The 18,586-nt window shown below is 44.3% G+C and overlaps 1 protein-coding gene across 1 annotated transcript; it reads left to right on the forward strand.

The window, feature by feature from the left end:
- Nucleotides 1-16,953: 16,953 nt before the first annotated feature.
- On the forward strand, nt 16,954-17,985 carry LOC146811883 (52 kDa repressor of the inhibitor of the protein kinase-like). The gene has a single exon (XM_085615110.1). The coding sequence runs from the start codon at nt 16,954-16,956 to the stop codon at nt 17,983-17,985; it is 1,032 nt and encodes a 343-aa protein (XP_085471236.1).
- Nucleotides 17,986-18,586: the final 601 nt, after the last annotated feature.

Here is an 18,586-nt window from a genome sequence, read left to right on the forward strand (position 1 = left end):
ATCACAGGAATTTATTGTTTTTGAAAACGGCAAAGGCCTTGACCCCTCGTCAGCTAAGGTGGACCCTGTTCTTTTCGGACTATGATTTTGTGATCAAATACCGACCGGGACCTCAGAACGGGAAAGCGGATGCGCTCTCCCGTATCGGGGAATCAGAAGACACAATGGCTCACAACCCGATGCCACAACCGCTCATACTCACCGAAGTCGAAAATCCTCAACGATCCCTGGCACTGCTAACTTCCCCGGATTTCCTTGAGGACGTGAAAATCTCCTTGACGGATGTAGACATCCCTGCTTGGATCCAGGAGGAACCGGAACACAGATCGGAAAGGGATGAATTGGTCTATCACTACCATGCTTTATACATCCCTCACAAGACACAACAACATCAAGTATTGGAATGGGCGCATGATTCAGTACTGGGAGGGCATCTAGGGATCTACAAAACCATTGCCTGTGTGGAACGCTCCTTTTGGTGGATGGGGCTACGCCAGGATGTCAAAGACTATGTCAAGAATTGTGTGGTGTGTGTACAGGGAAAAGCTACCCACAACAAACCAACGGGATTACTCCGTTCCTTGTCGATTCCCCCGTCTCCCTGGCACACCCTCTCCATGGACTTCATTGTTGAAATGCCCCCCAGTGAAGGGAAAACAGTAATCCTGGTGGTAGTCGATCATCTTACCAAGATGGGTCATTTCATCGCCCTCAAGGGGTTACCCACGTCATCTGAACTGGCTTTGATATTTCTCCAACATGTGGTCAGAGCACACGGACTTCCAAATGTGCTTATAACTGATAGGGGAACGCAGTTTACTTCTCGCTTTTGGAAATCCCTCTGCAGAATATTGAATATGGAAGCACGACTGTCCTCTAGTTACCACCCTCAAACTGATGGCAAAACAGAACGCCTAAACCAGACATTAGAGCAATATCTCCGCTGTTTTACCATGCAAAACACCTTACATTGGCCCACCTTGTTATGGTTGGCAGAGTTCGCCTACAATAACGCAACACATTCCACATTGGGTTGTTCTCCTTTTTTTTGTGTTTATGGTCATCACCCCAATATGCTCCCTTTTGAATGGCCAGCTCAGTCCCCGGTACCCAGCATACACGAACACTATGCACATCTCCGAGCGATTTTGATAGAAGCCAAACAGAACATAGCCAGTGCTCAGGAGGCCCAAAAGACCCAAGCCGATAAGAAAAGATCCAAAGAACCCGAGTACCAAGTGGGGGACAAGGTTTGGCTTTTAACAAAGAACTTACATTTAAGGGGTATAAATAAACTCAAACCCAAATACATAGGACCGTATGGTATTGAGGAATGTATCAACCCAGTAGCCATGCGATTGTCTCTACCTCACTCATGGAAAATCCATCCGGTTTTCCATGTGTCCCTTCTTCAACCCTGCTTACCCGGTATGAGGTTACCCCGGAAGCCATTACCAGTCGATATCGATGGGCAAGAGGAATACGAGGTAGAGGAGATCCTAGATTCCCGTTTGGTGCGTGGGCGAATACACTACCTGGTGGATTGGAAAGGCTATGGGGTGGAGGACAGAACTTGGGAACCGGAAGACAATTTGCATTGCCCAGAATTGCTGAAACGCTTTCATGAGACTTATCCGGGCAAACCAGGCCAACCGCCGAGTCGTCGGTCCTTGAGAAGGGGTACTGTAGCGATCACCCATAAGACAAGGCCTCGTTACACACCCATGCCAGGTTTTCGCCACTTTCACAGTTTGTGCCCCAAAGACTACGATTCCCAGCAGGCCATGGGGCGCATCTCCACGCCTGCAATACATAAGCTCCGCCGCCAGGAGGGTAAGGTGCTTGACAACAAGAAGCATATCAGGATTGTAATGGCGGATGGTGCTCCCCGTCGGAATTCAGCTTGAAGCATTGCCGCATATAGTCCAGTGTCGGGCCGTGTCCCGTCTCCTTAGAGAACCTCGAACAATACGAGAAAGAAGAATCCGAGTCCCGTCTCCTCACAGGAAGCGTGAGAGAAGTGGGAGAGCCTTCGAAAACCGGAGTCAGGTAACACGGAGAATTGCTCCGTAACTTTTCCTGCTTCTCCGAGTTCCTTCCCCGTGTTTGCATCGATCGGTGGCTTTGCGTGCCTTCCGTGTACAAACATTGAGTGCAGGAGGAACGAGAAGTCCCGTTCATATTTCCCGTGTGCACTGAGATAGAGTGCATATTTTCGAGACTGTTCCCGGTTGGTAATTATTTCATTTTCCTTGAGTTAGAAAGGGCCAGATAGTAACATAGGTATTTACTCGCATACTTGGCAGCAAGCCTATGGACCGAAGTTTGTTTTATGTGGAGTTTGGCATGAAGTGGCTTCTATCCAGCTGCCATTGTACTATGTTCTAGGATACCCTTGGCCTTGTATTGGTTCTTTAACTCCGCAATTTCACTTGTTCTGTTTTCTTTCCTGTACAGTTTGTCTTGGCCCTGGTCTTAGTGAGAAGTCATCACTGTCCCCGCTAGACGAACAAAGACTATTTACAGGAATCCTTGCGGTGTCAAGGACCTTCGCCATTTCGGATCATTCAGAAACAAGCATAGGATTGCACCCCTTCCTTGAGTTTCCCCTTCCCTGCATCCCCCAGATAGCGTCTCTCGCAGGAGGGTTTTCTATTCCTCTGTTGGGGGCGCTGTTCAAGGGAGTCAGGGAACAGTTCATCGTCCCTGCTGGAGCCCTGGAATTACGGTTAGTGGCGTTATTTGAAATACCGTGTGCTGCTGACAACCTGACAATCCTGACAACAGATTGGTAATGGGGTTGATTAATTGATCTATTCTATTGCGAGCCTGCTTTTCTTTGGCTTGCCAGGCCAAGAGCTTTCCTGTGTATTCGCTCTCCTCATAGATCCTCTGGGCATAGAGATTACTATTAGTTTCACCTAGGTCATAGTAAAAATCCCTCATCCTGCTCTTAGCCTCGTTAAGTTTTTGCCCAGAGTATGTCGATCTGACCCTATAGTGTTCTTGGGTTGCCTCCGTGAGATCAGTTTGAAGTTTTATTTTCTCCTCCTTTCTTGCCTTCTGCTTTGGTATTTCTTTAGATGTTATTAACCCATGCAGAGTGGCCTTAAATGCGTCCCAAATCGCATGTATTGGGGCAGTGCTTCTATTCTGTGTAAAAAACTGCTCGATAAATTCTTCAATGTCTGCACACCATTGAGGATCAAGGAGGTTAAAATTATTAAAAAACCATCTTCTAGCAGGGCGTATATCTTGTAATCCCAGCTTTACCTCCATGGAGACTGCCGCATGATCGGAGAAAGCATTAGACAAATGTGCGTAATTATATAACTCTAAATCATGAGAGGTTAAAAAAAAATCTAATCTAGATGCAGAGTGATACTTTGCTGAATGGCATGAATATTCTCGTTTAAGAGGATTAGAGAATCGCCAATGATCCATGATATCAAGGTCCAATTTGCAAGTTTGGATAGCCAAAGCAGTTTGGGGTTTATTTTGACGACGATCTTTTCTGGAGGAGTCTAGTAAGGGATTCTGAAGAAAATTAAAGTCTCCCCCCCCCCCCAAAATATTGACCCAGGGAGCCCTGTTATGGCATTCTTTAACTGCAAAATTGGCAAAGAGTCATCTAAAATTGGTGCATACATTGTAGCGAGAATTAGGTCTATATTATTTAATTTACCGTGAGCAATTGCCCATCTACCTCTATGGTCTGTGGATGTACCAGCCAAAGTAAAACCTACATGTTTTCCTATTAATATACATACTCCTCTCTGTGCCAGCCCAGCTGAAGATGATATCTTATGGCCGGCCCAGTTCTTCAAAATTTTATCTGAGTCATCCCGATCTCTATAGTGGGTCTCTTGTAGATAGATAATATCTGGGTGTAGATTTTTTAACCAACATTCGATATCGTTTTTTTTACGAACATTGTTAAGACCATTTGTATTAAAAGAGATAAACTTCAACATATTATTAATTCTTTGGGAGGATAATGATAAAACATGCAAGAAGGCAGCCGTAGCAGATAAATATGGCTAAACGAATTTTAAACCTCAGCCTGAGTAGATGAGCATTAAGCAACATAAATAGATAAATAATCATACAAAAAAACTCCCGCAAATAACCTCTTTGTGCAAATAGGCAGACAAGGAGCGCAGTTATATACTAACCGCAGGCCATTGGTTTGTGCAAATGCGCAAATAAGGAGTAAGGACATCTCTCTAAGCAAATAGGTAGATAAACAGTGCGGTTGTATGATGTCAGCAAAAACCTTTCTTTGTGCAAATAAGCAGTGCAGTTATATGACAATAGCAAAACCTCTCTTTGCGCAAGAAGGCAAATGGATGATGCGGTTATACAACAATTGGGAAATGAGCAGCCAAAGCCCTTTCTTTGTGCAAATAAGCAAATAGACAGTGCAGTTGTATAATAGCAGCAAAAACCTCTCTTTGTGCAAATAGGCAAGTCAAGAGTGCAATTATATTATAACACCAAATCCTCTCATTGTGCAAATAGGCAGACCATAACAGAACACATCAGTCTAGATGCAAAAGCAGATAACCTTGTCCGTACCATAACTGTGTTGAACTTAGTATTAAAACAAATGATTCTTCAATATATGAACTATGTATTTTTCCCCCCCTGCAACACCCACCCTCACCTCCCCTCCTCCCCCCCCCCCCCCAGAGCGGACGGTACCCCCCCCCCCCCGTGTCCCACTTCCGTCCTGCTATGAAGTTTCTTCTTTTTGGATGCCACGTCATTGCATCCTTGTGTGCTTCCTGTCCCCGCGATAGGCCCACCATTTAAATAGAGAGAAAATTAGCACTAAGCTATGCACCTAAGCCTCTGAGGAATGACTGAGCTTCGTATAAGTTTGTAAAAATAAAAAACTTCCCTTTGGCCAATGCTTTAAGTTTTGATTGCTGCACAATCATAGCTTGGGCTCCCTTGCTTTTAAAAGAGTCACAGTTTAACGAAGTCCCTACGTCTGTGAGCTGATGCTGCTGACATATCTGAAAAAATCCGAAAATTATTCCCACCGTCGGCGTTGAATGATTTCTTAGAATATGCAGTGTATAAAATTTTCTCCTTTACCCTAAAATCAGAGAAATTAAGCAAAATTGTACGCGGATATTTCAGATTTGGTTTATATGCCGGGACTCTGTGCACTCTTGTGATTGTTAAATCTCCTTGGAGCTCAGGTATGGCTTTCTTCAGAAGGGCTTAACTACATCCTTATCTTCCAGACCCTCTGGTATGCCTACCAAGCGTAAATTAGACCTCCTATTATAGTTTAAGGTCCTGCATTTTTTCCGCTAGCTGGGTTCTCTCTCTGTTGGCCACTAGGAGATCTTTCTGTATTGTCGATAGAGAGTCCTCTAAGAATGAAATCCGCGTTTCGGCTTCGGTGACTTAAGGGGAAGTTCACAAAACTTTCTTCCATTTTTGTAAGCCTGCTGTGCAAGTGAGAGATTTCCTGAGCCTGGGAGTTTTTAAAATCTCTTAATTCCTGAAGGATAGTTCCGAGCAAAATTTCAATAGAGTTCGTTTTTCTGGCATTCGGGAGGTTAAACAGCCCATCCTCTTGGGAGACCCGAGATGCCTGTGGGCTTAACTCTTGACTTGGAGGTTTCGTAGTACGCATGTGGCTAGAGCTTATAGACAGCTGAGCCGGAGGGTGAGAAAGGATCCGGGGCAGCGCAGTGTGGGAAGAATTCCTGTTTTCAGAAGTTGGTACTGTAGGGATTGCTTCTTCAAAGCCTTCTTCCAAGTCTTCCAGGTCTTCATGGCCTGATGCCGCTCCCTGTACTGCCCCTACTATCTCAGGTGTTATGAGATTGCGGCTGATTAAAACCCCTCTGGTATTTAAACCACCTCGCTCCGACTTGCCACTCCCCCCCCCCCCCCACTTGATTCGCCTCCCCTCGTAGAGGAGTGCTCGAGAGTTGCCCCTGATGGAGAAGGAGTTTGGAGAAAAGAGGATATTGCTTAGGAGTTGACTGACCCCCAAGCTCTTGGCTGGGGGTAAATTGAGGGCATTGTCCACCTGGCCCGGCTTTACTCCTTTGTTCTTTAATCTTCCCCTCCACCTCGTCTCTTGCGCCTGTCTCACCTTTTTCGGCGGCAACTAATAGGCTCAATTCTGTTGAATGTTCAGACACAGATAGATTGGCTGCATCTACGTCCCTCTCGATCCCCTGTTGGTCGTCTTCATTGTCTTCGTTATCTTCATCGTCATCATCTTCATCGCCTCGATCTCTCAGAGCATTAGATTTGTTTTTACCTGCCCGTATCTCAACAGTCTTTTGTTTCAGAGCTTTTTTTTGTTGAGTTTTCCTTTTATTTCCCCTCCCTCCATTTGCCACTGGCGAGGTTTGTGTGAGGTTTGTGTCATTGAATTCAGCAGCTATTGTGTGTGGATATGTGACTACAGTTGCCGATATTGGCACTATGTCAAGGCTGCCCGGGGGGCTGCGCAGCGGCCCCTCAATGGGGCGGCTGCCTTACTGCCATAGGAAGGCACTGGAGTCATCCGTCTAGTTCCCTGGGCCAGGTCCAGGGAAGTCTTCCGGCCGACCCCTCTTCCGGGGAGGGGGGAGGAGACAGGGGTACTTAGGCTGTCCCCCGCCCATCTTTCAGCCTCTTGGTCCCTGCCGTCTCGCCTTGCCCGCCCCTCCACTTACCCGGCGGACGGCCACTATAAGGTTTTTTTGGGCGGGGGGGGGTAATTATTTCTAACCTATTGTTTTGTGTTGCAGGAGGAGTTACAGGGCGATCCAGAGTCTGCAAATATCAAGGGGAACTTCATGCAGCAGCATAGCTTGGTGCTGAGCCAGGATACCCAGGGACGTCTTAGCGTTGTCCCCTGGAAGAACTACAGCGCCCTGTTAGTCCTACGGGCAGTTGTGGGTCTGAGCAACCGGGGGTTGCCAGGAACGCTCCTCCCACCTCTTTCGGGGGGGGGGGGGGGCGTGAGTCAGGCGCGCAACACCCATTGGGCTCACCGGGCTTCAGCCCCCCCGTCGTCTTCTTCAGCCCGGGCTAAAATTACACACGCTGAAATGATGAACGAAGGCTGCGCATCGGATCCTTTCTGAGAGGCCCGGCAGCCTGCCTCTGAACAGCCTCTTAACGGTTTCAGTGAAGCCCCATGCCCCCACCTCTTGTTTTCCTTTACACTGGCTTCACTGAGGTGAAATCCTTGCCTGAAGGCAGGGATTTCACCTAAGCACTTGATGGGGTGGGAAGATGTGCACAGCAGGGGGAAAGGGATGGCCAGTGCAGGTGACGCTTTTCCTTTGTCAAGGAATTTCTGCTGGCGTCATAGCCCAGGGTGTACTGTCTGTGCACTTGTATGGATGTGTATTCCATACAAGTGCACAGACAGCAAGCCCTGGGCTATGACTCCAGCAGGAATTAATTTACAAAGGAAAAGCGTCACCTGCACTGCCATCCCTTTGCCCCTGCTGTCTGTGCACTTGTATGGAATTCACATCCACGGCGCTGCTCACCAAATAAATGGTGAACAGGGCCATGGATCTTTCTCTTTTTATGTAAGTTCCAGTGACTTTAATTCATTTTTCAGCACAGCATTACATACTGCCTGCATAAGTGAATGTTGTTCTTGACTTACATACATGGAAACGTCAAAGAGGACAGTCCCCACCGTATATGCAAATGTGTAAGTTTGTAGTGTTAATTTTTTGGAGTGCTAGTGGGTAACTTTAGGGTTCAGGGTGGGTGTGGGTTTTAGGGTGCCAGGGAGTAATTTTAGGGTTCAGGGTGGGTTACGGATTGGGGTGCCAGGGGATAAATTTAGGGTTCTGAGTGGGTAAGGGTTTTGGGGTTCAAGGGGGGTAATTTTGGGGATCAGGGCGGGTATGGGTTTTGGCGTGCCAGGGGTCATTTTAGGGTTCAGGGTGGATATGGGTTTTGGGGTGCCAGTGGTCATTTTAGGGTTCAGGGTGGTAATTGGTTTTGGTGTGCCAGGGGGTCATTTTAGGGTTCAGGACGAGTATGGGTTTTGGGGGGGCAGGGAGGTAATTTAGGGGTTCAGGGTGGGTGTGGGTTTTGGGGTGCCAGGGGTAATTTTAGGGTTCAGGGTGGGTATGGGTTTTGGGGTACCAGGGGTAATTTTAGGGTTCAGGGTGGGTATGGGTTTTGGGGTGCCAGGGGTAATATTTAGGTTCAGCGTGGGTATGGGTTTTGGGGTGTCAGGGGGATAATTTTAGGGTTCAGGGCAGGTATAGGATTTATGGTGCAAGGGGGAAATTTTTATGGTTCTGGGTGGGTGTGGGTTTTGGGGTGTCAGGGGGGCAATTTTATGGTTCAGCGTGGGTATGGGTTTTGGGGTGCCAGGGGTAATTTTATGGTTCAGCGTGGGTATGGGTTTTGGGGTGCCAGGGGTAATTTTAAGGTTCAGGGTGGGTATGGGTTTTGGGGTGCCAGGGGGGTAATTTTGGGGTTCAGGGTGGTAATGGATTTTGGGGGGCAAGTGTGTAATTTTAGGGATCAGTGCTGGTATGGGTTTTGGGGTGCCACGGGTAATTTTAGGGTTCAGGGCGGGTATGGGTTTTGGGGTGCCAGGGGGGTCATTTTGGGGTTCAGGGTGGGTATGGGTTTTAGGATGCCAGGGGTGTAATTTGGGGGTTCAGGATGGTAATGGATTTTGGGGGCATTGGGTGTAATTTTAGGAATCGGTGCAGGTATGTGGTTTGAAGTTCCAGGGGGGGGGGGTTATTTTAGGGATCGGGATGGGTTTTGGGGTGCCAGGGGCAATTTTAGGGTTCAGGGCGGGTATGGGTTTTGGGGTGCCATGGGGGGTCATTTTGGGGTTCAGTGTGGGTATGGGTTTTGAGGGGTCAGGGGGATAATTTCAGAGTTCAGGGAGGTAATGGGTTTTAGAGTGCCAGGGGTAATTTTAGGGTTCAGTGTGGGTATGGGTTTTGGGTTAATTGTAGGGTTCAGGGTGGGTATGGGCTTTGGGATACCAGGGGGGCAATTTTAGGGTTGGTATGGGTGGAAGGGTAGTTGGGTATTAAGGAAATGTGTGTGTGTGTATATATATGTATATATATATATATATATATATATATATATATATATATATATATATATATATATATATATATATATATATATATATATATATATATCACTGAAAAAACCATAGGTTTCACACATGTTATAGTTAGCGGAAATTTTACTGATAAAAAACCAATGAAATTCCCCCGTTATAGTTAGTGCAGGAAACTATAACTCACGCGACCGCAATCTTCTGCTGATGCTAATACTGTATTTAGACACTTATTTGCCCATGTCTTCTTCCATAAATTTTTCGCTATACATATATTACAAATATTTTTTTTTCATAAAGACACATATGTCATCAGCAGAAGATTGCGGTCGCGTGAGTTATAGTTTCCTGCACTAACTATAACGGGGGAATTTCATTGGTTTTTTATCAGTAAAATTTCCGCTAACTATAACATGTGTGAAACCTATGGTTTTTTCAGTGAATTTGCAAGGTTTTTTTAAATGCTAATTCCTAACTATAACGTGTGTGAAACCTATGGTTTTTTTCAGTGAATTTGTACGGTTTTTTAAATGCTAAGTTACTTTACGCCATTCGTGGTGTGCGCGCCCACTTAACGCAGTTCGTTCCGTGCGCACACGGTGCGCTTCGCGCACCGTGCGCGCACAGTGAGCACGCGGTGCGCTTCGCGCACCGCGCGCCCACTTTACGCAGTTAGTGCCGTGCACGCACGATGGGCACGCGGTGCGCTACGCGCACCGCGTGCCCACGTTACGCTAGATGGGCCATGTACGCACGATGCGCTTCGCGCACTGTGCGCACATGGAGGACATATTATGCGCTTCCTTGTGATAGGTAATCTGTTGAAATTTTTTGGGGAAATGCTGTGCTCTTATATGCCATGCACAAATGGTGGCCGTCGGTCACCATTTGCACACGGGGTGGAGAGAGTGGGGTTTTTTTTTTTTTTTTATAATTATTTACCGTACGCGTACGGTAAGCGTACGGTAAGCGTAATCCGCGAAATTTTCGAAAAATAAAAAATTACCGTTTTTTGCCTTGGGGGATCTTTGAAGACTCAACTAACATGGTTATGTGCATGGGCGCTGTCTAAACAGCCCCTTTATATGTTTTTGGCATTTGTTTATCAGCTCCCCCCTCAGAGTGCGAGAGAGAAAATGGCGGCCGCCGCTTCCTGGTTTCGACCGATTCGAATGTTTACTAAGATCTAAGGGCCAATCAGAATCGCGCTCGCGCACGCCACCGTACGCGTACGGTAAGCGCACCGTAAGCTGGCTCAGATATATATATTGATTTAAAGGCTATTTTCTCAGAATCTACTGAACAGATTTACACCAAACCTACAAAAGGCACTTCCTTGACCTGAGGACTACCTCTCTGCCAAATTTCAAGTAATTCTGTTCAGCCGTTCGGGCTGTAGCTGTGTCTAAAGGTCCTATGGAAAAATGCATGGGAAAAACGCGTTTTGGGACCCCCCTTTTATCTCAGCCCCCGCTTGACGAATCCCCCCGAGACTTTCAGGGTAGGAGCGGAGCGTAGCGCCCCACCTATTTCGTCAGGATTCGTCAACCGGCGCCAAAGTTATTCAAAATAGAATGTTGCGGATTTCCTATGGAAACGTGGTCCTAACTATAACTACCTACTGGCGACCGCCAGTAGGTAATATATATATATAAATATAATCACACTTTACTAAAAAAATAACCCATTTACAGGGAAATATGAACCTATATATATATATGGGTGTGTATATATATATATATATATATATATATATATATATATATATATATATATATATATATATATATATATATATATATTCACTGAAAAAACCATAGGTTTCACACACGTTATAGTTAGGAATTAGCATTTAAAAAACCTTGCAAATTCACTGAAAAAACCATAGGTTTCACACATGTTATAGTTAGCTGGAAATTTTACTGATAAAAAACCAATGAAATTCCCCCGTTATAGTTACTGTAGGCAACTATAACTCACGCGACCGTAATCCTCTGCTGATGCTAATACTGTATTTAGACACTTATTTGCCCATGTCTTCTTCCATTAAATTTTAGCTATACATATATTACAAATATTTTTTTTTCATAAAAGACACATATGTCATCAGCACAGGATTACGGTCGCGTGAGTTATAGTTGCCTACAGTAACTATAACGGGGGAATTTCATTGGTTTTTTATCAGTAAAATTTCCAGCTAACTATAACATGTGTGAAACCTATGGTTTTTTCAGTGAATTTGCAAGGTTTTTTAAATGCTAATTCCTAACTATAACGTGTGTGAAACCTATGGTTTTTTCAGTGAATTTGTACGTTTTTTTAAATGCTAAGTTACTTTACGCCATTCGTGGCGTGCGCGCCCACTTAACGCAGTTCGTTCCGTGCGCACGTGGTGCGCTTCGCGCACCGCGCGCCCACTTTACGCAGTTAGTGCCGTGCACGCACGGTGGGCACGCGGTGCGCTACGCGCACCGCGTGCCCACGTTACGCTAGATGGGCCATGTACGCACGATGCGCTTCGCGCACCGTGCGCACATGGAGGACATATTATGCGCTTCCTTGTGATAGGTAATCTGTTGAAATTTTTTGGGGAAATGCTGGACTCATATGCCATGCACAAATGGTGGCCATCGGCCACCATTTGAACACGGGGTAGAGAGAGTGTGGATTTTTTCTTTTTTATATTTTACCGTACGCGTACGGTAAGCGTTATCGGCGTAATCGGCGAAATTTTCGAAAAATAAAAAATTCCCGTTTTTTGCCTTGGGGGATCTTTGAAGACTTAACTAACATGGTTATGTGCATGGGCGCTGTCTAAACAGCACCTTTATATGTTTTTGGCATTTGTTTATCAGCTCCCCCCTCAGAGTGCGAGAGAGAAAATGGCGGCCGCCGCTTCCTGGTTTCGACCGATTCGATTCGAATGTTTACTAAGATCTAACAGCCAATCAGAATCGCGCTCGCGCACGCCACCGTACGCGCACGGTAAGCGCACCGTAAGCGCACCGTATGCTGCCACAGATATATATATTGATTTAAAGGCTATTTTCTCAGATTCTACTGAACAGATTTACACCAAACCTACAAAAGGCACTTCCTTGACCTGGGGACTACCTCTCTGCCAAATTTCATTAAATTCTGTTCAGCCGTTCGGGCTGTAGCCCTGTCTAAAGGTCCTATGGAAAAATGCATGGGAAAAACGTGTTTTGGGACCCCCCTTTTATCTCAGCCCCCGCTTGACGAATCCCCCCCGAGACTTTCAGGGTAGGAGCGGAGCGAAGCGCCCCACCTATAATTCGCGAGGATTCGTCGACCGGCGCCAAAGTTATTCAAAATAGAATGTTGCGGATTTCCTATGGAAACGTGGTCCTAACTATAACTACCTACTGGCGACCGCCAGTAGGTAATATATATATATATATATATATATATATATATATATATATATATATATATATATATATATATATATATATATATATATATATACATACATACATACATACACATACATACACATATACATATATATCGTTTATACTTAACTGTAAAATAGTTATATTTTAAAACGAAACATTTACCACGCATATGCCTTTGTTGTAAAGGCATATGCATGGTAAATGTTTGCATTGTACTGGTAACGTGTTGTAGCAGCACTTGAGTTGTTCAGTTGTTACAACCGCGTTGTAAAGGCATGCATTGTGTTGGCATGTGTTGTACTGTCATACATTCGTGCGATGCTGAAGCACTTATCCATGCAAGTAGCAGGTTACACCTAGTGGGTGTCTGGTTGGAAGAGTGTTGTCTTTACTTAAGCCTGTGTGAAAAGCATCTCCATGCAGTTCTTGATGAATACCAAGGTGCAGTTATTGAGCTATGTTACTCAGAGCTTAGTGGTATGATTGATGAGGAAGTGTGCAAGATAGGAGTCCATTTCTATAATATATTTTATGCTGGCAGCTCTCATTAGCCCTGCAGGTCCCTTTATTATGCTGGTGGTTTATTTCTTGTGTTCTGGATCCTGGCTCCTGCCTATGATTGGGGAACTAGTAGATCGTTCAATCTGATCTTATGGATCCACAAGAGTTAGTAGAACTAATACATGTCATAGTCTGGCAACTTCTTATCTAGTACTACAGACCTGCACATTACGTCATATTATAAATTTAAATTTAGTTCCGGAATACCTTTCTAAAAAAAATAGGTGCGCGATTATTACCATCAGTCACTTGACTTTAGCCGCAAATGTATCTGATATAAAACATCTCTCAACCTGAGTTCCAATGATAAATTCCTTTTGATGATATCCAGAAGTTCCACGTTTAGCAACCGGTCCTTTTCAATTGCTGCTGCAAAAATGTGGAATTCGGTACCACTAGGTATCACGCTGAATCATCCTGTGTGATTTAGGCAGCAACTGAAAACCTTTGTTTCCCAAGTAATCTGATGGCCAAATCTGTTAAAATACCAGTATCTAAACCCCAAGAAACTTCTGTGTATGAGTCTGATATACATAAAGGGGAGAGGAGACGGCCGAACATCTAGGGCGGTCGACTTCGAATATGGGGAACTCGAGTCTCGGCGATGACTCTGAATATCCTGTGATTCTGGGCAAATTACTTAATCTCCCTGTGCCTAACAAAAATGAATGTGTCCTCATGTAATGCAACTGGTGCTATGTAAAGTGCTCTGATAAGTTCGCGCTATATAAAACTCTGTAAAATAAAATAAAATAAAATAAATTGATTCAAATTGCTTGCCCAGTTTGTTATGAATTTTTCAGCCCTTAATAGATGTAAATACCTCTCAGTAACTTTATTTTCGGGTGTCAAGAAGTTTCAGCTAGCAGGTGCTCTTCGGTTTCAATACGTTTCAGATTATTGATGAGGCCCAATACACACACTTTTTTTAAGTACGTCCAAAGTATGTTGATTGGCTCTTCAAAGGTGAGATTTTCCTGCAGGTAATGCAGTGTATCAAAAAAGCATGTCAAGCAGACCGGGTGTAGATTGCGGGGTATTTTGAAAACACCATCTTGGTTACTCAGATGTTACTAGGGCTGGACTTAAACAGGAGAGCGCAGAGCTCAGGCATTTAAGGGCTCCATGTGTGATCCTCTATCCTGACTTGAAACATGCAATCATATTGTGGTACTGAGCCATTTAGAGGGTATTTACGTTGCTTGCTGATGTACACCACTCCCTAATATCGCAATTATGAGAGCATAATATCCACATTTGCAATGAACTCTGTAACCTGCTGGTAAATTGGGTAGGTGTGTGTTATCCTATCTGCTATCCTTTCATCCATCAATCCAACCATCTATCCTTTCGGATTTCAATTTACTCTGCCAACCTTACACCCACCTTTTTAGCCATCATCTCAGATTTCTATTTACTCTACAATCCCTTCACCAACACATCCATCCTCTCACATTTACATTTACTCTGCTATCCTTTTACCCTTGTATCTGTCCATTCTGATTTCATTTTACCCATTTAATTGGGATTTACCTAACCCACACAAAGCCACTTTGTGTGGTTTAGCAACTCCAGAGTAATGAGGCAAAGCATTGAGCTGCCTTGAGTTACCTTGCATTGGGAAGTCGTTCCATGGGTGTAGCTAGGGCATTCCCACACATCCGTCTATGTATTTTGACACAGCCCCACAGTTACTTCGGCCAGTAAACCTGGGAATGCTTCCAAATGGTGCGCCACCCAGGCGTTACGAGGAGAATTATCCTTATTTATCCTTGTTGCTTCCTTTTTCCATGTGAGCTGCATTCAGGTATCCCTTCCTTCTCAGAAAGAATCTTGCTCATAACGCAGGCACCGTTGCACCATGCTGTCTGCATTGGCACTATGCAGCACCAGTTGAGGGAGACAGCAGAAATGTGGCATATTTTTGTAAATATGGCACATTTCTGCTCTCTTTCTTTGATGCAACACAGCGCAGCATGTTCCCTTGCCAAGTTGTGGTGCATGAAAGTTTAGTAAATCTGCTCCTAAATATTTTTTAGGCCTGTTCTTTCTGTAGTTAAGCGTACATTGAATGCATAGAGGGCAGAAGTCTTTGCATCAAACATTAGAAACAGTAATCTTCTAATTATATACCCAGATGGTTTTGCACAATTGTTTGGGGCTGATTTGCATTGGACATTTTCATTTTATAAGAAATTCCAGCCATTTCATTGGAGTTTAGACATGTAGTAAGTGTGTGGTATCATAATTGTACAGAAAATCAGGCTACTTCTAGCTTGCTTCTTTAAAGAGTTTAGGGATGTTTAACTTGTATTTCTTGGGTTTTTAATGTTGGTTTATTGTACAAAATTACAGTATTCTTTCCCCCCCGTAGTTTTGTAATGATGAAGTAATTGACCTGAGGGCCTTTTTTATATTTCACTAGACATCGATATCTGCATACAGCAGGATGCCAAACACTGGAGGCTTTGGACCACAAAATGTTAAGCGGCGAAAGATAGAGGATTTTTTCACTCGTCGGCCAGCCACTCAAGACCCTTTGACAGCATGTTCTGATTCAGGTGAAGAACCTGCCCTGCCAGCTTCCGGCTATACTCCAGAAGAACATTTAGCATTACTTCATTCTGAGTCTCCTGCATATACAACTACTGGTATGCCAGCGACTAGTAGTCCATGTTTGGAAAAGTCAAAGAATTCATACATCTTAGATATAGGAGTATATATAGATGTCTCAAGACTCAGCACAGTTTCATCATCAATCCCAGATGATTTACTCTACCAACTTTTGCACTCTTCCTGGACGCCAGAGACATCATACAAGTTTCCAGTCGTTCAGCAGGGAGTTCAAGCACGTCGCTTTCAACATGAATGGTTGAAAACCTATCGCCCATGGCTTGCCTACAGTGCTAAACTTGAGGGGGCCTTATGCAAGACGTGTGTACTCTTTGCCCATAAAGAAGTTGGAAGAGGTTCTCATCAAGCTGTGGGGAAATTAGTGCTTCGGCCCATAACAAAATGGAAACATGCACAAAGTGATTTTCGTTTCCATGCTTCTTCCTTGTATCACAAAGAGAGTATGACAGCGGCAGCTAACTTCTCTTCTGTTTTTGAAGGGAAGTCTGTTGCTGTTACAACTATGATCGAGAGCAACTGGAAGAAAACTATTTTGGAAAACCGAAAACGACTTGTGCCAATAGTGGAATCAGTACTCCATTGTGCCAAACAAGGTATAGCTCTTCGAGGACACAGAGACAGGGGACAACCTATTACTTCAAAAGGAACCTGAAGAGAATGATGGCAATTTCCGTGCTGCTCTGCGCCTACGACTTCAAGCTGGTGATGAAGTTCTGGCATGGCATCTGGCAACGTGTCCCTCCAATGCAACTTACACAAGTTGGAAGATTCAGAATGATATCTCTGCTTGCAACATTCTAATGAGAAATAGAGGGGTGGAGCGCGCAAACAATGCAAGATTTTTTGCCATTTTAGCAGATGGAACAACTGACAGTGCCACTATCGAGCAACTTGTTCTAGTAATTCGTTTTATAGAAGGTACATCTGTGTATGAAGAATTCCTTGGCTTCGAAGAACTTCAGGATGGAACAGGGATTGAAATTGGAAAGAAAATTCTCACTTCTTTAGAAACATATGGCCTGAATGTAGATCGTATACGTGGGCAAACATACGATGGTTGTGCTGCAATGAAAAGCTCTGTTAAAAGGTGCACAGGCGCTAGTTTCAGAGCGTGTGCCAAAGGCATTTTATGTACATTGTGGAAGTCATTCACTGAACCTTGTGATTGGACATTCATGTGATATACGTCAAATCCGTAATTGTCTTTCAACACTTAAAGAAGTGTCTAATTTTGTAAGAGGCTCTGCAAAAAGGATGGCTATCCTAAAGGCGAAATTTGCTACTTTGCCAGATACAAAAAAGAAACTGTTAAGTGGTTTATGTGAGACACGGTGGGTTGAAAGGAATGCATCGGTTGTTCGTTTTGTTGATATGTACCCAGCTGTGGTTGACTCTTTGCTTGAGATCTCGGACTGGCAAGATCACCATGCCTCTTCCAAGGCTGAGCAATTTCTCGCAGCTGTTCAGTCACATAACTTCATTGTTGCATTACACATCCTGGCACGATTTTCTGGGCTACTGCTTCCTGTTTCAGCTGCACTCCAAAACCCTAACACAGATATGTTGGAGTGCATAGGACAGATTGAAAAAGTCAAGCAGGTGATTCAAGAAAGCAGAGACAAAGCTGAAGAAGCATTTAATGAGATTTTTGTTAAAGCCCAAACCACAGCAGGGGAACCTCTGACAATACCACGCCTTACTGTCAGGCAGACACAACGGGCCAATTACAAGACTAGTGATCCTGAAGCTTACTATAGGATTTCAATATTTTTACCATTTATAGACAATTTATTGTATGAATTGTCAGAAAGATTCAGCCAGCATGTGAAAAAGGCCTGTACAATGCAGTATCTGGTACCAAGATTTGTCACCCAAGAGTCTTTTGAAAATTTGAAGGATGCTCTTGACATATATGAGGACGATTTACCTGGTACACGTGAGGATCTCAAAAATGAATATGATACATGGGTAATGACATGGCTGAAGGTACCTATTGAAGAAAGGCCAGGGAATATAATGGATACCTTAACTCATGCTCACATTGACTTCTATCCCAACATATACTGCCTGCTAAAATTATTTGCCACTTTGCCAGTGACAACCGCATCCCCAGAAAGGTGCTTCAGTAGTCTTCGCAGACTGAAAACCTACCTTCGGTCAACAATGGGGCAAAAACGACTCTCTGGACTTGCAATGATAAACATTTCACGAGCACATTGTCCTCCTTTAGAAGCAATTGTTGATGAACTGGCGAAAAAGGGTCGTCGCCTTGAAATGGCATTGTGAAAATTGGTTATATTGTGTTCCTAAAGTGCTTTGTAGTACAATATATTAAATTGGCCTTTTAATTCAGTACATTCTGTTCCTTTTTCATAAGACAATAGCATATAAGTGCATAAATTAACAAAAATGCGTACTCTAATTGTTGTCCAGTTTCAAATGCAGAATTCACCACATTTTTTTCTCAGCTTGACCTGAGCATTATCCGATCCTGATTATATGCCATTTTAGCCCCGCCCCTATTGATTAACATTAGCCACGCCCCTTCATTTGCCATGTTAGCCCCCCCGAAATTAAGACCTAGTTGCGCCCCTGGCGTGAGTAAGCGAGTGGACTGGTGGTCCACGGATGGGAGGGGTGGCCCCTCCCAAGATTTGGTATGCACCAATTGGCCACAGTGTAATTTGGCTTATCAGACGGCATATGGGTTGACCTGCCCTGGGATTGCCCGTAAGATAACCCACCATGTTGGCATATTGGTTATGCTAATTAACCTGCAGCAAATTTCTCCACTAACAAGGTGTTGTGTGGTTTATTGATGTGTGTTGATATGTGACTACAGTTGCCGATATTGGCACTAAAATCTATACACAGCACAGGAGAGCTC

This window comes from Triturus cristatus, chromosome 7, assembly GCF_964204655.1.
Source record: "Triturus cristatus chromosome 7, aTriCri1.1, whole genome shotgun sequence".
Lineage (NCBI taxonomy): Eukaryota > Metazoa > Chordata > Amphibia > Caudata > Salamandridae > Triturus > Triturus cristatus.